Source organism: Piliocolobus tephrosceles, chromosome 1, assembly GCF_002776525.5.
Source record: "Piliocolobus tephrosceles isolate RC106 chromosome 1, ASM277652v3, whole genome shotgun sequence".
NCBI lineage: Eukaryota > Metazoa > Chordata > Mammalia > Primates > Cercopithecidae > Piliocolobus > Piliocolobus tephrosceles.
Genome location: NC_045434.1, coordinates 190,532,991 through 190,552,022, shown reverse-complemented (window position 1 = coordinate 190,552,022; position 19,032 = coordinate 190,532,991). Strand labels below are relative to the sequence as shown.

The following is a 19,032-nucleotide window of genomic DNA, read 5'->3' as shown; positions in this document are numbered from 1 at the left end:
CTCTTCAGGTAGGGTTGTTTCAGTACTGGTGTAAAGCGGGAAGGTGCTTTACTAGGATTACAGTATTACTGGGGAAGGGCCAAGAGAGTTGAGGGTGTAAGAAATCTAAGCCAGGTAATAAGGTAAGTGGTTATTTTAAAGGAGAATGGAAGGATGGTTGAGTCAATGGATTGGAGGTCCTATAGGGTAAGAGACTTTCTGAGGATCACAGATACTGATTGGAATGAGCTAAAAAGATAGGTGATGGTAGTCCTGGCCTGGGGTGCTGGAAATTGAGATAGTGGGTGTGCTGTCTGGTAGTGACAAAGTCTAGATCTGCGCTGTCCAAGATAAATTCGTCTCTAGCTAATTGACATGTGGCCAGTCTGAATTTGAACGTGCTATAAATGTAAGATAGACATCAGATTTTGAAGACTTAAGCAAAAACAAAGAATGTAAAACATCTCACTTTTTTTTTGTTAGATAGTGTCTCAGTCACCCAGGCTGGAATACAGTGGCGTGATGTCCTGCTCCCGGTTCAAACGATTCTCCTACCTCACAGCCTCCCAAGTAGCTGGGATTACAGGCGTGTGCCACCAAACTGGCTGCTTTTTTGTATTTTTTTTAGTAGAAACGGGGTTTCATCATGTTGGCCAGGCTGGTCTTGAACTCCTGGCCTGAAGTGATCTGCCTGCCTCAGCCTCCCAAAGTGCTGGGATTACAGGTGTGAGCCACCGCTCCCGGCCTCCCTTTTTTACATTGATTCCATATTGAAATTGTAATGTTTTGGATATTGGGTTACAATAAATATATTACTAAAATGAATTTCACCTGTTTTTTACTTTTTCAGTGTGGCCAGTAGGATATTTTTAATTATTTATGTGGTTTGCATAATATTTCTGTTGTATAGGTCTGGATAGGGTCATGGGAGGGGAACTGAGCTGGGGAAAGGAGTGGGTTTGTGGAAGAGCTGAAGGACTGGGAGACCAGGGAGTCAGAAGGATTATCTGTTGATACTGAAGTGGCCACAAATGAGAAAAGTAATTGTGCTGGGGAGAGTGCTGATGAACCCAGTGCTAATGTTTTGAAGGAATGTAAGGGAGCGATGGGGGTCTGTTAATAGGCACAAGGTAGGGTAGCAGGTGGTCTCATCCTTGGGCATGAGTGTCCAGCAAGTTGGGGAAATGCAACAGCTTGAAGTGGCTTTAGTGGCCCAGAGTCAGAGCTGGAATAGGAATTGGCATCTGCTGGCTGTGTGGCCCCTGCTTGCCCTAGTGAGTGTCCATTTCTCTGTCCCTCTGGTGGAGGCTTTGGGGTTAGTGTGAGTTCATGGGAGGAGTGTGTAAGCAGCGGCACAGCATCAGCCCATGAGAGCACTCCTGGTCTGAAAGGGTGCGGGTCAGGCCAGCTCAGGAGAGCCTAGACCCAAATAGTGATCCCCACCAGGAAGGCCTCACAGGATGCTCACCTGCCCTCCCTATCCGTGTCCCCAGCTGGAGGAGCATCGGAACTCACAGAAGCAGATGAAGCTCCTGCAGAAGAAGCAGAGCCAGCTGGTGCAAGAGAAGGACCATCTGCGTGGTGAGCACAGCAAGGCCGTCCTGGCCCGTAGCAAGCTTGAGAGCCTATGCCGTGAGCTGCAGCGGCACAACCGCTCCCTCAAGGTAGGCCTGGGCCCCCTGGAACAGGTGACTCTGTTTCCTTGACTTCCACTTAATATGTTTCTTTCATGGGCTTTCCTCTTAAAAAGTAGTGGAGGCTAGGCCTGGGTGCAGTGGCCCACATAAATGATTAAAAATCTTCTGGCCACTCTAAAAAAGTGAAAAGAAACAGGTGAAATTAATTTTAGTAATATATTTAACCCAACATCCAAATATTACCGTTTCCACATAGAATCAGTGTAAAAAAGCAAGGCTGGGCATGGTGGCTCACGCCTATAATCGCAACACTTTGGGAGGCTGAGGTGGATGGATCACTTGAGGCCAGGAGTTTGAGACCAACCTGGAAAAAGAAACCCCATTCTACTAAAAATACAAAAAATAGCCAAGTGTGCTGGCACATGCCTATAATCCCAGCTACTTAGATGGCTGAGGCACAAGAATTGCTTGCACCCAAGAGGCTGAGGTTGCAGTGAGCCAAGATTGCACCACTGCATTACAGCCTGGGCAACAGAGTGAGACTTAGTGTCAAAAAAAAAAAAAATAGTGCAGACTTGTGGCATAGAAATACACTTTCTCGGCCAGGCATGGTGGCTCACACCTGTAATCCCAGCACTTTGGGAGGCCGAGGCGGGTGGATCACGAGGTCAGGAGATCGAGACCATCCTGGCTAACATGGTGAAACCCCGTCTCTACCGAAAATACAAAAAAAAAATTAGCCGGGCATGGTGGTGGGCGCCTATAGTCCCAGCTACTCGGGAGGCTGAGGCAGGAGAATGGCGTGAACCCAGGAGGCGGAGCTTGCAGTGAGCCGAGATCGCGCCACTGCTCTCCAGCCTGACTTCGTCTCAAAAACAGCAAGACTCCGTCTCAAAAAAAAAAAAAAAGAAATACACTTTCTCAGTAATGCCTTACGTTAGAGAATGCTGCTTATAACCATTTGACATGTATTAGATAAGGTGAAGGATAAAGTACTAAGAGAATCCATAATGCACTGGCGTCAGTATTTCTTAATGAAATGGCAGTCCCCTGGTAAGTGGAGGAGGCCTGGCTCTGACAAGCAGCTCTTGTCCCAGAGGTTGGTCAGTCAGGAATCTGGGTCCTTCCCATGTTCTGCTGCTTCAGTGGTGAGGTCAGTCTGTGGTTACAGCAACTTTAAATACAGCCTTCTAACTTTCCTTTTTATATGTAAAATCTTACATGTAGTTTCTAGAATGAAGTTATTATACATGTACCATTTTGTAACTTATGCCTGTTTTCACTTTACATAACGTTTTTCCCTATCAGTATGTGTAGGGCTATCTTCTCATCATAAGGATATATCAGTGCCCTAGTTAAAGCATTTGGGGTTGTTTACAATTTTTCATTATTACATATAGAACTATAGTGAAAATTCTTGTTATATTTATCACTGGTCAGTTATATAGAACTTACCTGTAGGGTAAGTCATGGAAGTGAAATGGCTAGGTCACAGTATATGCAGATTTTTCATTTTAATAGATTTTGCTGGATTGCCTTCCAGTGAGGGGGCAGTGTGCCTCCCACATCAAAAGTGTTGAGTGCCTAATTCTACACAACTTCGCAAACCCTGGGTGTTATTAAATTTTAACAGCTTGGTCTCTGGGGGTACAGAGGGGACAAATGCACATTAATCTGAAATCTGGAAGAATAGGCCTTAGGAGATCCGACTTGCTTCAGAACGGCACTTACATATGTGCATGTGTGCCTGCATTTTTTCTTTTTTTTTGGGGGGGTGGGGGGACGAAGTGTTGTTCTGTGGCCCATCGCCCAGGCTGGAGTGCAATGGCGCAATCTTGGCTCACTACAGCCTCCGCCTCCCAGGTTCAAACTACTCCTCTGCCTCAGCCTCACAAGCAGCTGGGACCACAGGTGCACCCCATCACACCCAGCTAATTTTTGTATTTTTAGTAGAGACAAGTTTCACCAATATTGGCAAGGCTGGTCTCAAACTCCTGACCTCGTGATCCACCTACCTCAGCCTCCCAAAGTGCTGGGATTACAGGCGTGAGCCACCGCGCCTGCCATATACCTGCATTTTTCTACGGGGGGAATCTCACTTGATGTCACCTGATATACAGAGGGGTCCATTGGAACCCGCATTGCACAACATCCTGGAGCCTGGCTACTCCTCACTTTGGGAGCAGGGAGGGCTGTTGGCAGAGACCATCTGTGGACTAGCTGGGGGACCCTTGTGAGGTAGCAGTGGATGATGGCTCTAGGGCTGACTTCTCTGCCCAGGAAGAAGGTATGCAGCGGGCCCGGGAGGAGGAGGAGAAGCGCAAGGAGGTGACCTCGCACTTCCAGGTGACACTGAATGACATTCAGCTGCAGATGGAACAGCACAATGAGCGCAACTCCAAGCTGCGCCAAGAGAACATGGAGCTGGCTGAGAGGCTCAAGAAGCTGATTGAGCAATATGAGCTGCGAGAGGAGGTAAGGGTATCACAAACAGCAATCATGGCCCAGAAATTGTGAGGTTTTTGAGTGTGTGCTAGGCACTGGGACAGTTACCTTTTCAGGCTTCATCCCATTCTCCCTTTCTTCCTCCTCCTCCTCCTTGGGAGTAGAGTAATGTTATTCCTCATAGATAAAGAACAGGTGTGGAGAAGAGACTGACAGCCACACAGCCCCACGTCCACAGTCCCTTATCCCAAACGACTGGGCCAGGTATCTTTTGGAATTAGAACTATCCACATTTTAGAATGGAGGCACATATGTGGACTGTGTGTTATATAGCACCCTCAGCAGAGCCTTGGGGAAGCCAGACATGTTAATGTTTATGCAGTAGAACTTTCAAATACTCACCTAGATTATGGGCTTACAATGATGCAGGTCAAGTTTGGCTGCCAGCTTATGACAGTTTCCATTTTCAGAGCTGTGTAGAATTTGGAATTGCAGGGGAGGGGCTGTGCCTGTGATCAGTGATGGACTCCAGAGACAGTGTCCACTGATTGCTTGCTGCTCCTGCCACTTAAAAGGCAGGATTATCAGGCCGGGCATGGTGGCTCATGCCTGTAATCCCAACACTTTGGGAGGCCAGAGCGGGTGGATCACCTCAGGTCAGGAGTTCAAGACCAGCCTGGCCAACATGGTGAAACCCTGTCTCTACTAAAACTACAAAAAATTAGCCAGGTGTGGTGGTGCACGCCTGTAGTCCCAGCTACTCGGGAGGCTGAGGTAGGAGAATTGCTTGAACCCAGGAGGCAGAGGTTGCAATGACCTGAGATTGTGCTACTGCACTCTAGCCTGGGTGACACACCAAGACTGTCTCAAAAAAAAAAAAAAAAAAAGCGTGTCACTCCCTTTGTCACTGTTGGCCGCCACCCCAGGCACTTGAATCTTTGGGTCTTCCATCCAGTCACCTGGCTGTTGTGGGCACGTTCTCATGAGAAGGGAGACCTGCAGCCCCCTTACAGGGCTGGCAGAGGACCTGCTCTGGAATAGGCCCTTTCCTAGCCCCTGGGGTGTGACAGTGGTGAGACAGGCAAGATCTGCCCTCTTAGGTTCATAGGCCAATGTGATGATCGTGTGTGCAGGACCGAGAGGGCACTCCCCTGACCCACCCCTTTCCTTGCCGTATTTCATCCTCTGGGAACAAAACAGCTTGTTTGGTTTGAGGGGAGTTGGTTTGGTTCTTATCCCTCAGCACTGAGACATCGAGGCTTCCTGGGCCACTATAGTGAGACACGGACTTCAAGAATCTGAATACCCCCATTTTCTCTCCCCGCCAAGGCAGAAAAGGATTTAGTATTACCTGTGGAGAAGGAGGTGCAGGACTACCAGGCCCTGCTGCTTTGCATTTACAGCCCTCCTCAGATAGACACAAGCGCACTCATCATACCCAAACTGGACTTACCTGCTAGGCTCCTTCCCTTCCCCATCCAAAAAAATGGAGTTATTTTCCCTTATTTCAGCAAGTCCAGTTGATTTTACCTTTGAAGTAGCACCTGAATCCTTCACCTTCTCTCCATCCCTTCTCTCTCACCTGACATAAGTCCCCAGTGCTCCTCCAGTAGGCAGGACAGCCATTCCTTGGGGATGCACATGTCTAGTCTTTGCCTAGATATGGCAAGTCTTTGCCAACTGAGCTAGGCTGTTATGTTCTTAGAAGCATTGTTTTTGCCCATTCTTCCCATTTACAAGAGAATCAGGGACACAGAAGTGAGGGCTTCCAGCCCCATAGGTGATCAATCCTGGGGTCAGAGATTTGAGAGTGTTTATTGCTTGGCTTCTTGGGAGCAGATTCCATCCATAAACCATGTGCTTACCAAAGTCTGACTCACTGGGAGAGAAACTAGGTGAGGTTGGAAAGATGACCTTCAAGAGACTTGGGGCCCATGTTGTGTGGTACACGTGGGAGTCCAGTATATCAGATTGAGATGGGGGGCTGGGCAAAGTACCCTGGTCTGTGGCTGTGGGGCCACCCTGAGAAAAGGAGCTCCTGATAAGCCGACGGCTCCCACCATCTTTGCTGCAGCATATCGACAAAGTCTTCAAACACAAGGACCTACAACAGCAGCTGGTGGATGCCAAGCTCCAGCAGGCCCAGGAGATGCTAAAGGAGGCAGAAGAGCGGCACCAACGGGAGAAGGATTTTGTGAGGCTCAGGCCCCAGGGTTGGGGTGGGAGTGTGGGAGGAGGCAGGTTGGACTGTGGCTCAGTTCATAGCCGGGTTATATGGGAGAAGTGGTCTGGCCAGACCAGGCAGATTCCTTGAGTATCAGTCTGAGAGCAGGAAACCTTGGTGGGTCTGGTGCTTGTGGCTAAAAACCAAACATAGCCCCTGGGGGCTTCTGACAGCATCTGGGGTTCTGTCTTGGAAATAGCTCCTGAAAGAGGCAGTAGAGTCCCAGAGGATGTGTGAGCTGATGAAGCAGCAAGAGACACACCTGAAGCAACAGGTGAGAGCATATAACCTGACCCTGTGCCTTCAAGGTCCCCTCACTGGGCCCCATCCTGGGGGTAGTGAAATGGGACCCTCATTCTAGGACTGGCTATGTCCTGGCTGCTATGAGACCTTGGTTGAGCCTTTGTTCTCTCCGGACCTGCACAGTACCTATATGGTGGTGACCAGGTAGTTAGGTGGGGCTCAGAGGATTTCATTTGTAGCTCAGAAATGTTGTATTGCTTTTGAGGAGGTGGGAACAGAAGAGTTTGAAAATCAACATAAAGGCAAAATAAAAGTCACCCTAAGTCTCCTAGTTTCCAGGCTTAGCATGTTGGATTATATCCTTCCAAATATATAGCTTTGCTTTGTTTTAAGGAAAAATAATATCTCAATAGAATTACTGGGTCAGAGAGTCAAGGACAGGTCTAAGTGTGTTGACCAGAGTGCCTCCCAGAGAAACCCAATCTTATCTGTGGGCTGCTTTCTCCCCCAGCTTGCCCTATACACAGAGAAGTTTGAGGAGTTCCAGAACACACTTTCCAAAAGCAGCGAGGTGTTCACCACATTCAAGCAGGAGATGGAAAAGGTAACTGTGGTCCAGGCCATGCATGGTTGGCCTGCCTTCAGGAAGCTCCCATCTGGGGTGTCTCAAGGGTGGGGCTGTTAGGAGAGTTCACAGCCTTTCACCTCTCGAGGCAGTATCAGTGGTGTGTATACCCTCCAGGTTGTCCCGGGGAATGGGGCAGTCATTTCTTTTTGTTTGTTTGTTTGTTTGTTTTGAGATGGAGTCTCACCCTGTTGCCCTGGCTGGAGTGCAGTGACACAATCTCAGCTCATTGCAGCCTTTGTCCCCCGTGTTCAAGTGATTCTCCTGCCTCAGCCTCCTGAGTAGCTGGAATTACAGGCACGTGCCATCATGCCTGGCCTTTTTTTTGTTGTTGTTGTTGTATTTTTAGTAGAGACGACAGGGTTTCACCATGTTGGCCAGGCTGGTCTCAAACTCTTGGCCTCAAGTGATCCGCCCACCCTGGCCTCCCAAAGTGCTGGGATTCTAGCCCCTTACCATTTCTTGTTATTGGTGGTGGACATTTGTGACTTCTGGTGGTAAGGTGGCACAGAGGGCATTGACTGCACCCTGTAATCAATCATTCCCCACCTTGGAGACACAGGTGCACAGAGAGGCTGGCTCTGACCATTTCCTTCTGTCTGTCACATAACCTAGATGACTAAGAAGATCAAGAAGCTGGAGAAAGAAACCACCATGTACCGGTCCCGGTGGGAGAGCAGCAACAAGGCCCTCCTTGAGATGGCTGAGGAGGTGGGCTGTCTGTGATCTGCAGCCAGGGTGGGGGTGTGCACTTAGCGCATATCAGGCCCTTTCCTGTGTGTTCTACCCATCAGTGACACAGCTAGCATGAGGTAGAGGTGAGATTTGCACACATTGTCCAAGTCCAAAGTTAATGCTGTTCTCTCCCCATGGGAGATGGTGAGCCCAGTGGTAGGTCTCCAGTGGGAGTGAAGGGAGCAAATGGAAGAAAGGAATAAAAGAGCAGAAAAAACAGGGGTGCCAGTGATGTGCCTGGTTTACATGTAAAGCAGCCTAGGTAATTTGTGATTTCATGGCTTGTAATGTAGAAGAAAGGAACTAACACTGATGGAGCAGCAACCACAAGCCAGACCTTGCTGAAGGTTTTTGGGTTTGTCTTTTTTTTTTTTTTTTTGCTGCTGAATGTTTTTAGGTACGTGGTTCATTGAACCTTCTCTTGAGATCTGAGGATGGTATTAGTAGTCCTGTTTTACAGATGAGAGAGGCTCAAAAGCTAAGTTCTTTGCCAAGGTCATGTGGCAGATAAATGAAGGAATATGTTATCTCCAAGCCGTGCCCCTTTTCTGCACCACACTGCCCCACCTGACAGTCCAGTCATGGCTTCAACGAGGACTGTTTCCTAGAGGGGACCAGCTTTGGACTCAGTCTGCTCCCAGCCTTGTTAAAGTGTTTGTCACTAAGTAGTGATGCTAAGTGGGAGGTTGATGGGGCATGGCACTGAAGGTCTCGTTTCTCTCCCTAGAAAACAGTCCGGGATAAAGAACTGGAGGGCCTGCAGGTAAAAATCCAACGGCTGGAGAAGCTGTGCCGGGCGCTGCAGACAGAGCGCAATGACCTGAACAAGAGGGTACAGGACCTGAGTGCTGGTGGCCAGGGCTCCCTCACTGACAGTGGCCCTGAAAGGAGGCCAGAGGGGCCTGGGGCTCAAGCACCCAGCTCCCCCAGGGTCACAGAAGCGCCTTGCTACCCAGGAGCACCGAGCACAGAAGCATCAGGCCAGACTGGGCCTCAAGAGCCCACCTCTGCCAGAGCCTAGAGAGCCTGGTGCTGGGGCATGCTGGGAAGGGAGCGGCAGCCCAGCCAGGCCTGGCCCATAAAAAGCTCCCATGCTGAGCAGCCCATTGCTGAAGCCAGGATGTTCTGACCTGGCTGGCATCTGACACTTGCAATTTTGGATTTTGTGGGTCAGTTTTACGTACATATGGCATATTGCAAGGCCTCATGCATTTATACCTGTAAGTGTACAGTGGGCTTGCATTGGGGATGGGGGTGTGTACAGATGAAGTCAGTGGCTCCTCTGTCAGCTGAAGTGTCTTGAGAGGGGCTGTCATCTGTAGCTGCCATCACAGTTAGTTGGCAGGACAAGTGACTTGAGCATTTCTCTGCCTGACTAGAGGCTCAGACCCCTCCCTGCCCTTCAGAGCTCAAGACAAGTGATACACCCAGGTCTTGACTGCATTTCTCTTGTGAGTAGGGCTTGCTTGGGCAGCTCAGGCCCTCCTAGCTGCTCTGGAGGCTCCTTTGATTCTCTAGACCTGGAAAAGGTGTCCCTAGGCAGAGCCCTGGCAGGGCGTTCAGAGCTGGTGATTTCCTGCCTAGGACAAGGGACCTGGAGAATGTTTCTGTGTGGGACAATGTGCTGGTCAGGAGCCCCTTGGGCATCACTTCCCCTGCCCTTTGGTAGTGCCAGGACCAGGCCAATGATGCTTCTCAGTAGCCTTATCATTCACAGGTGCCTCTCTAGCCTGCACAAATGATTGACAAGAGATCACCCAAAGGATTATTTCTGAAGGTCTTTTTTTCTTTTTCTTTTCTTTTTTTTTTTTTTTTTTTGCACATGACAGTGTTTGTATTGAGGATCTTCTGAGGAAGAGGGGTGCTGTAGCAGTGGTGCCTGGGTACCTGGCCTCCAGTGTCCCACCTCCTTCACCACCCCGCTTGGCTCCTTTGCCATCTTGGTGCTGAGGTTTCCTGTTTGGTGAGATCAGGTTGTTTGTTGTAAAAGAAAGGAAAGGGCTTCTGATGGCTTTGCCACAAGCTTACCTGTGGGTTTTAGTCCTGTGAGGCCACCACCAGTTCCCATCAGCACCATCTCCATGCAGCAGTTGCTGGGCCCCAGGTCCAGCTGCCTCCATGGCTTCATGGGTTTTTCTGCTTCCTGCCCCCACCCCCACATGTGCAATCCTCAAGATTTGTCCTGATTCCATTTCCTGGTACCTCCCTGCCTGTCCTTGGGGATTCCACTTCTTCCTGTGTGGGAGCCCATAGCTGTTGTCTAACAGGTAAGAAATGAACTATTGACTGGGCCCTAGAAATCCATAAAATGGCTGCAGACAGTGGTTTCTGTGTCCTGTTCTCCCCCTACCCCAGTACATAACTACTATGTACTGTGTAGAGCCATTCTGTATGCTGAATATTCTGCTGTTGCAAACTCGCCAGGATATTAGCCAGTGTTTGTGCAAAGCAGTTTTCTGGGACAGTAGAATGACTCAGACCAAGATGGATAGGATGGTTAGGGCTTTGCTTCTTGCTGTTTTTCTTTGAAGCTAGTTCATTGTCCTGCAGGTCCCTTCATCTTCCATACCTAGCCCACTCTTTTAGCCCTTACCTTAAATCTCTCAGATAAGTTGGTTCACAAAGAATGTTAAGTACTGAATCATGTGTGACTGATACCAGAGATGGCAAATGAATAGCACACCATTTCTCTTTCTCTTGCCCCAGGGCAGGAACCACTGATCTGCATCAGAGTTGCCTACTATTCTCTGGTATATCCTTCACATCTAGGTGCCCTCAAGCAGCTGTGTGAGTGTTGAGTTCTTTGCCATCACTGGCTGAGATACTGCTGTCCTGTGAAGTCTTTCCCATGATCTTTTTCTTCCCCTTTGAATCCCTGTATCTGGAGTAGTCCTTGCCTCTTCCTGCTCCAGTAGGGTCTTTTCCCTACCCCAGCCCCTGTGCCAGGCTAAGCTGGTACAAGAGCTGCCAACCCCACAGAGTGTTTGCTAGGCAAGAGAGGTGCAGGGAAGAGTTAGAGGTATGCACCTTCCCCCTTGAAGAGAGGGGAAAGGCCTACAGTGGCCCACATAATTGCCTGACTCACTTCAGCTACCTCTTAAAGCCCATGGAGGGACTGGAGCTGCTGGATCCCAGTGTGGTGGTGTGGGAGGCCACAGTGAGCAGGTGGCCCCAGCTGGGTTTCCCAGGTCAGGAATGTGGGCCCCAGGAAAGGTGCAGCCTTTGCTCACAGCTCCATCCATGTCTAGATCTTCAGGCCAGTCTGCAGATGTGGGTCCCTACCTTTTTCTTCCTCTCCATTGACCAAATCATAACCAATCACTACAGCTGCTCTGCTTCTGCTTTCCAAAGTAGCCCAGGTCCTGGGCCAGATGCAGGGGAGGTGCCTATCCATGAGTGAAGGCCAGTGCCTTCCTCAGCCGGGTGGGTCCCACACTTGTGACCTCAGTTTTAGGACCAAGAGCTGTGTTGGTTTCTTAGATTGCTAGTTTTTCTTCCAGGGGACCACAGCAGGTGAAGCTCAGAGCCAGTAGCTCTGCTAACAGTAAGTTGTTTTCAGGGCCTTGTCCAGCTGAGAGCTTCATGTCCACCAGATTCTGAGAGGTGTCAGCAGCACTTTTTTTTTTTAATTTGTTGTTTGTTTTCCATGAGGTTTTTGGACCATGGGCTGAGGTCAGGCACTTTCTGTAGGAGAATGTTATTTCTGTAAAGATGGTTATTTAACCCTCCTCCACCCCATCATGGTGGCCCTGAGGGCTGACCCGGAGGCCAGTGGAGCTGCCTGGTGTCCACGGGGGAGGGCCAAGGCCTGCTGAGCTGATTCTCCAGCTGCTGCCCCAGCCCTTCCATCTTGCAGAGCACAGAGGTGGTCACCCCAGGGACAGCCAGGCACCTGCTCCTCTTACCCTTCTTGGGGGAAGAAGGCTGCCTTCTGTCCCTGTAACTGCTTACCTTATGGCCCAGCCCGGCCACTCAGACTTGTTTGAAGCTGCACTGGCAGCTTTTTTGTCTCCTTTTGGTATTCACAACAGCCAGGGACTTGATTTTGATGTATTTTAAACCACATTAAATAAAGAGTCTGTTGCCTTACTTTTTTCTGTCCTGACCTGTGTGTTCCTTTGATGCCTCTGGATCCGATCCATTCAGCCCCTTCCATCACTGACTGGTCCGGTTCTGCTGCAGAGTCGCCATGGTGGTGCCCTGGTATCTTGCATATTCCACAGTGCCTTCAGGCAGTCGCCACAGCCTCAGGACTGGCACATTCACTTGAGCTGCCTGAGTGGAGCCTTTGGGCAAAGTTGGCAAGACTCTTGCATCAGAGAGGATCAAACACACAAAAGAAAGTTTTCCCTGATCTGGGGGCTCACAGGCTAGTGAAGGGAAAAGGTACTTTTAGGTATAGACAGGTCAGTGGTGTTGAGAGCAGAGAGGAGGCCCCTGCCCCCTTCAGCAAGGGGAGGGGGTGATACCTGGAATGACCTGAACCAAAGGGCAGGGAGATGAATGTCATTTAGTGATGAAATGGTATGGCTGGGAAGCAGGTGCATGGGACTGGGAGAAGCGGTGAGGCTGGACCCAGAGTCTGGGTACCAGGTTAAGGAATGTGGGCTAGATCCAGAGGGCAGGGGGTGGGGGTGGCAACTGAAGGTGTTTCAGTAGGAAATTGATAGGCTCCAGGAGTAAAGTAAAAGGCATGGAGCCAGGCATAGGCCAGTTGAGGCCCAGGTTAAGAGGGGTGGACACTCATCACTGCTATTTGGGTCTGCTATGGGTAGGCTCCTATAGCCCTGGCCTGCCCAAAGGAATGCACAGGGGCCTCTTAATTGTATGCATTCCTTAAGGAGAGCACATTCTCTGTTCAGTTTTTACACCCTTCATTTACCCACCTCAAGCCTGGGACTCCAATATGGGAGATATTCTGCTGGTGGCCTCATCCAGCACCCTGTTCTCTCTGGGTCCTGGGTTGGTTTGGCACAAAGGATGATATGTGCTGAATGCCCAGGAAATGGCAGAGACAACCCACGTGCCCTTCCCTCCAGGCGCCCATAAATAGATGTGTCCACACTGGCTGTGACAGTCCCAGCAGGGCCTCTGACCCTTCTAGCTGGGTCCTGATACATGTTTTCTGTGCTAGCCATGTTGTTTCCAGTCGCAGATCCTCTGGAGGGTTAGGCGGGTGCCGCCCCAACTCTTGGAGATTCCAAGCAAAGCAGCTCTGATAAGGAGGTTTCTGACCCCCCAGTGAAGCAGCTGAGGATGGGAACCACAGGGGTGCTCCCTCTGTCAGCAGCATTACCATTACCATTACTCCAGCAGCTCCGGTGGGGAAGGAGAGGGATTTCCGTTGTCCCCAGTCTGGCCCCCTGGTTATTGAAAAAGTTCAGAATTACTCTCTCCCCTTGTGGAGTGGTCTGAGTGTTAGAAGTACCCAGGAAGAAGCCCTGGGCAGGTGCCCTCAGGAGCAGGTGCCCTCAGGAGCAGTGCCCATGGCTCCCCACATTGGCCAAAGGCCCAACCCCGGGAAGCCCCTCCTGCCCGGGGATGGGGAAGGTGGGCTGGGTGGCTGTGTGCACTGCCCTGGGCCAGCTCACTTGAGCCTGCTGAGCCGCCTAGCCAAACATGAGCCTCTCCTGTTGTATCAGATGCTGCTCTGGGGACCTGTGCCAGGAGCCTCTGCCAGGGCTTTAAATAGCTGCCCCCATTGATCTGGCTGCAGGCAGCAGAAGCCACACTGGGTCAGCCTCCATCAAGCGCTCAGGTTTCCCTGAGGACTGGAGTCAAGTGCCAGGGAATGGCGTGGTCTTCCCTATGACCTGGTGCTCCCCACACCTGTCTCCAGGGCCTGGGGGGTGGGGAGGACTCTTGTCACTTCATCTGCAGCAAAATACAGCCCCCACCACCTACCAGAGAAAACTGTCTGGCATTGTAGGGAAAGGGGGTTTGCCTTCAAAAGACTGTTGCTTACTTTCAGTAGAATGGGGAATGACACTGGTATCTTCCTTAAGGGTTGTTATAGGGATGAAATGTACGTAAAGTGCTCAACAGGGCACTGGACTCACTCCATTGATGGCTGTCTTTGCTCAAAGTGTCTTCTTGATGCTGCTGCTGTTGCTGCTTGTGCTTTTTCTATGCTTACGTTCTCTCTCTCTCGTTCTCTCTCTCTCTCTCTCTCTTCTCTCCTCTCCCCCGCCCCACCCACTTTCTGACACAGCCACCACCATTTTGTAAGGAACTGTAGCTTCTCTCTGAAACTGCCGGGAAAGGGAAAATCTTTTTAAAATAGCCATCACACAACTAACAGGGTCCCCTAGGTTCAGGCGGGGAGGTGAGGTCGAGTGAGAGGAACGGCTTAGCAGACGCGGGGATGCTCCTCCCTTCTCACCCCTCCGAGCTAAGGAGAAGGTCACTTTCTCTTTAAATGCAAATGAACTCCCTCCAGCTTAGCTTTCACCCGGTGGTGTTCCCGGGAGGAGAGGGCGGAGGGCGGAGGGACCTTGCATCGAAGCATCCTCGAGACCCCAAACCTCCAGGTCAGTAGCCCCCTGAGAGAGTGAGGGCGGGGGCGGAATGACGCGGGTCTGACGCTCCGTCTTCGAGCGAGGCTCCAGAGCTGAGAGATGAATTTGGCACATGGCTTTGGAGCCCGGGCGTGGGAAATAGATCCCCGGTCGCCCCAGCCGCTCCTGGGAAGCACAGGCTCCGGCTCCAGTTCTTCTATCAAGTCCCTAATTGGGTCAGGCTGCTGCAGGGAGAGGCAAACGATGCGCTCCCGTCTCCCGTCCCCACACCCGCAGACCCCCTCGGTGCCAGCCAGCTATGTGCCAGTGTAAATGCTTCAGCGCCACCCATCCCCACCGCCACCCCCAGTCCCAGAATTCGGAGTTAGGCTTGGTAGCAGCAGCCTGGAGTGAGACCCCCCAAAGGAGGGGACCCCAGCCGACCAGAGGCTTAGGTCGGGGCTGGACCGGGGACCGCGGAGCAGCCTAGCCACAGGCACAGCCTTTGTCGGAGGCCCAGGCAGCCAGGGGCCGACCACCCAGCCCACCCTGGCTGCAGCTGAAGCCCAGCAGGGACTTTCCGACCGGGAAAAATGAAGCAGCTGGAAGGAAGCACACCCGGGGAACTTCTGGGAGTCCCTAATGTTTTCGGTTGGGGGTGGGTGGAAAAGGAGGGATGCCGGTGTCTATGTGGGGGAAACCCACAATGAACCCTGCCCTGTGTGCCGCGGCTTCTCCTACAACTACCTACGCTCTGGGGCCTTCCCAGACGCCCCTGCCCGCACCTTGTCCCCCTCCCATACTGACAGGGTTTGTCAGTATCTGTTTAGGCCACTAATAAATAGAATGGGGCTTAGTTAAGACACCCCTAATCTGCAGCTCACCTCTGTCCTGTCTCCCACTACATTTCCTCTGCCAGCCCCGCCCCCCAGCCACGGGGACAGGAAGCCCCAGTAGCGCCAAGATACTTGTGTCTGGTCCCACCCTTTCAGGAGGGGCCTAGATTTTCAGGCTTAAGGGGAATTAGGGTGGGCCTTAGAAGGTCCTTCAAGTGTACACGATCCCAGCAGCAGCCACTGGCATCTGGCTCTGCCCCTACTGTACAGATGAGGGGACAAGCTGGAAGGTGCCAGGTCCCTTCCCTGGTGCAGTTCTCAGGGATTTCTGGGTAAAGGGCTAACTCTGCCCCTGGCTATCTTTGTGGGGTTGCTTCCCTCCTAGGCCTGAGGCCGAGCCAGCGCCCAATGGATGACAAAAAGAAGAAACGGAGTCCCAAGCCCTGCCTGGCCCAGCCAGCCCAGGCCCCAGGCACACTACGCAGGGTCCCTGTGCCTACCAGCCACAGCGGCTCCTTGGCCCTAGGACTTCCTCATCTGCCATCCCCCAAGCAGCGGGCCAAGTTCAAGAGGTGGGTACAGAAGGGAAGCAAAGGAGGAGAGACCCAACTCTGGGTTGCACTGTAGAGAGGAAGGCAAGGGGGGCCTCTGCCTTTAGTTCCTAAGCAACACTTGATGCCTTTCTGGAGCAGGCCCCTGAGCACTCAGCTCACTCAGACCCAGTCCCTACCCTCAGCTGTGTGGCAAAAGGGCCAGGTGGGTCCCTGGGATCACATAGTGTGAGGATGCGCCTCAGAGGATGGAGTGAGCAATTCTGCCAGAAAGTGAATGTTCCACGCTGAGAGGCTTACCTGGTATAAATATGGAAGAAAGCCATTACCTGAAAGGTTTCAGGAACCACAGGTGGTTTGGGGGCCCTGGAGTATCAGGGGACAGGAAATGGTGAGGGAATACCTGGGGGCACAATTTGAATTATCTGTTGAATTTTTTTTTATGATTGGGAGTTTGCATGCTGCCTTATAATGTGTCCGTGTTTCTTCCCCACTAAATATAATGTATTGTTTCTCCAGTTGTTCCAAGTAAGACCACTGTGTTTTCCTGTGTTGCCTAAGAGGCATGAAGCTCAAGGCTGTGGGGAGAGTAGCAGGAAAGGCAACTGGGAAGGCAGGAGGGCCAGACTGGCAGGGGCATTCTATTTTATCCTGAGAGCAGTGGAAATTTTAAGACAGTTTTTTCGGTTTATTGGTTTGGCTTGTTTTCTATGTATTTTTGTTTTTGTTTAAAACAGTTTTTAAATAGAAGAGGGTTGGCTGGGCATGGTAGCTCACGCCTGTAATCCCAGCACTTGGGGAGGCCAAGGCAGGCAGATTGTCAGGAGTTTGAGACCAGCTTGGTCAACATGGTGAAACTTCGTCTCTATTAAAAATACAAAAATTAGCAGGGCATGGTGGTGGGCACCTATAATCCCATTTACTCAGGAGACTGAGGCACGAGAATCATTTGAACCCAGAAGGCAGAGGTTGCAGTGAACCAAGATTATGCCATTGCACTCCAGCCCGTGTGACAGTGAGACTCTGTCTCAAACAAACAAACAAAAACATTTAATAAAAAAAGAAGAGGGCTGGGGGTGGTGGCTCATACCTGTAATCCTAGTACTCTGGGAGGCCAAGGCAGGCGGATGACCTGAGGTCAGGAGTTCGAGACCAGCCTGGCCAACATGGTGAAACCCCATCTCTACTAAAAATAAAAAAAATTAGCAGGGTGTGGTGGCAGGCGCCTATAATCCCAGCTACTCAGGAGGCTGAGGCAAGAGAATCACTTGAACCCAGGAGGCGAGGTTGCAGTGAGCCGAGATTGTGCCACTGCACTCCAGCCTGGGCAACAGACACGCTGTCTCAAAAAAACAAAAAAAAAAAAGAAGAGGGACAGAAAGATATTTTGGGAGGAGGTAAGATAGCCCTGGTGACAATAAGGGAGTAGCTGTCTCTACATACACTGAAGACTAGGGAGGATAAGTGACTCCCTCAGGGTCATAGAACAAATGAGTGAGGCACTCAGACAGGAACCCAGGGACCCCCTTTCAGGCACTGCTCTGGCTATTAGCAGAAAAGATTTCTTTTTGACCTCTTCACACCTCCTCACCCCTTCCCAGTACCCAAGGGAGAACCATAAACTTACCCATTTATGCTAGTGAGTAGATGGGCAGATGAGTTAGTGCAGATAGGCAGATAAATTAGTCCATAGGTAGATGGCACAAAAGGCCTGGAGGTGCCTGACTGCCCCCCACCCTGTGATCATGGTCTTGTCCACCCCATCCAGAGTAGGCAAGGAGAAGTGCCGCCCAGTCCTGGCTGGAGGTGGAAGCGGCTCTGCAGGCACGCCCCTGCAGCACTCCTTCCTGACTGAGGTGACCGATGTCTATGAGATGGAGGGAGGACTCCTGAACCTGCTCAATGATTTCCACTCGGGCCGGCTGCAGGCCTTCGGTGAGTCCTGGGGGCTGGTTTCAGCGGGTCTGTGGATAGGGCTGGAGGGCCCAGTCCATGGGGCATGGCTGGGACCAGGGTTCCAGGGTTCCAGGAATCTTTCCCAGGGTTCAGCCAGGGGCTTCATTCCAGGGAAGGAATGCTCCTTTGAGCAGCTGGAGCACGTTCGGGAGATGCAGGAGAAGCTGGCCCGGCTGCACTTCAGCCTGGATGTGTGTGGGGAGGAGGAGGACGATGAAGAGGAAGAGGATGGGGTCACTGAGGGGCTGCCAGAGGAGCAGAAGAAGACAATGGCTGACCGTAACCTGGACCAGCTGCTTAGCAATGTGGGTTCATGCCTGGGTGCTGTGGTTCCTGGGGGTGGAGGAGGTACATACTCCCAAAGCCATTCCTGGGCCCTGGGTGAAAAGGCGGGAGTGCATGGATCCAAGAGCTCTGGGCCCCTCAACCTCCCCAGAAGATAGCCCCCAGAGCACTAGGGATTTGGCCTTGTTCCCCTCCTAACAGAAGCCTCCCTTTTTCTCTTTGTTGACAGCTGGAAGACCTAAGTAATTCGATGTATCCTTTCCAAGGAACCCGTCTGTGTGTGTGTGTTCCTGAGAGGTCAGTTTCCTCCTCCCCAGCCCTCCAGTATTCACACATAACCAACTTCCCCACCTCTTGCAGTCCTGTCAGATTTAGCCACAGACTGCCCGAACCCAGGTACAGGAATTTAGAATTTCCCCAAAATTAGAAGAAAAGTGGTTGCAGGGGATGTTTTACTACTGATCAAAATCTCTGTGAGTACTTTAGTTGATATCAGTCATAGCAAAGCTTGTGATGTCCTCCTATCCTTTCAGCATTGAACAATTATTTTTACTAATTTACACTGCCACCTCACCTGGTCCTCAGTCAGAACAGAGCGCGAGTGCGTGTGCGCACACCCGCGTGTGTGACCTGCGCGATCTGGATGAAGAGAGAGGGGGTGAGAGAGGGCAGGCGGGGACTGCAACCTCAGTTCACAGACGGCCGAGACCCTCGTTCCCGGACCTTTGCACAGGTGAAGGAACTAAGCCTTTGCAGGATGGGAGACCAGGGTGGCAGGAAGGACTGGTCCAAAGCGCCACGATCCTTGACGGGCACAGCCAGAAGCTCCACCTGGCCGAGAACGCCGAGCCTGAGGAGCAGTCTGCTGCGTAGGTGTCCCACGCAGGCCCACACTGCCCCTCTCATTCTCTTCAAACTGTGACTTTTTACGGACTCGGGCGGATGTTCCGCGGCCCCCCAGGTGCTATGCGGGAGGGGGGCGTTGGATGGAATTAAACCGGAAAGAAAGCAAGCGGCTC

General features: G+C 51.4%; 2 protein-coding genes across 7 annotated transcripts in view; both read left to right on the top strand.

Annotated features, from left to right (window-relative positions):
- Positions 1 to 11,977, top strand: part of TXLNA (taxilin alpha) — a 19,296-nt gene extending 7,319 nt beyond the window's left edge. For all 4 annotated transcript variants that reach the window (XM_023219348.2, XM_023219346.2, XM_023219349.2 and 1 more), the window contains exons 5-11: positions 1,473 to 1,643; positions 3,897 to 4,091; positions 6,136 to 6,255; positions 6,485 to 6,559; positions 7,040 to 7,132; positions 7,769 to 7,864; positions 8,616 to 11,977. In XM_023219348.2, the coding sequence (XP_023075116.1) occupies positions 1,473 to 1,643; positions 3,897 to 4,091; positions 6,136 to 6,255; positions 6,485 to 6,559; positions 7,040 to 7,132; positions 7,769 to 7,864; positions 8,616 to 8,909 (1,044 nt within the window). In that variant the 3' untranslated portion in view covers positions 8,910 to 11,977. The remainder of the gene's footprint in view (positions 1 to 1,472; positions 1,644 to 3,896; positions 4,092 to 6,135; positions 6,256 to 6,484; positions 6,560 to 7,039; positions 7,133 to 7,768; positions 7,865 to 8,615) is intronic.
- A 130-nt stretch (positions 11,978 to 12,107) lies between these two features.
- Positions 12,108 to 19,028, top strand: CCDC28B (coiled-coil domain containing 28B). 3 transcript variants are annotated; one of them, XM_023219353.3, is made up of 6 exons: positions 12,108 to 14,418; positions 15,607 to 15,793; positions 17,541 to 17,707; positions 17,840 to 18,033; positions 18,243 to 18,265; positions 18,832 to 19,028. In XM_023219353.3, exons 1-6 carry the CDS (start codon positions 14,307 to 14,309, stop codon positions 18,884 to 18,886), a joined length of 738 nt encoding a protein of 245 aa, XP_023075121.1. In that variant the 5' UTR covers positions 12,108 to 14,306; the 3' UTR covers positions 18,887 to 19,028. The 3 variants fall into 3 exon arrangements, with proteins under 3 accessions (XP_023075121.1, XP_023075122.1, XP_023075119.1); XM_023219354.3 differs by having other exon boundaries at positions 18,243 to 18,310; positions 18,747 to 19,025; XM_023219351.3 differs by having other exon boundaries at positions 18,243 to 19,025.
- Positions 19,029 to 19,032: the final 4 nt, after the last annotated feature.

Coding starts and splice junctions, on each gene's coding strand:
- CCDC28B (XM_023219351.3), top strand. CDS start 14,307: ATGCAAATGAACTCCCTCCAGCTTAGCTTTCACCCGGTGGTGTTCCCG. Junction 14,419..15,606: donor TCGAGACCCCAAACCTCCAG/GTCAGTAGCCCC, acceptor CTTCCCTCCTAG/GCCTGAGGCCGAGCCAGCGC. Junction 17,708..17,839: donor GGGCCGGCTGCAGGCCTTCG/GTGAGTCCTGGG, acceptor GCTTCATTCCAG/GGAAGGAATGCTCCTTTGAG.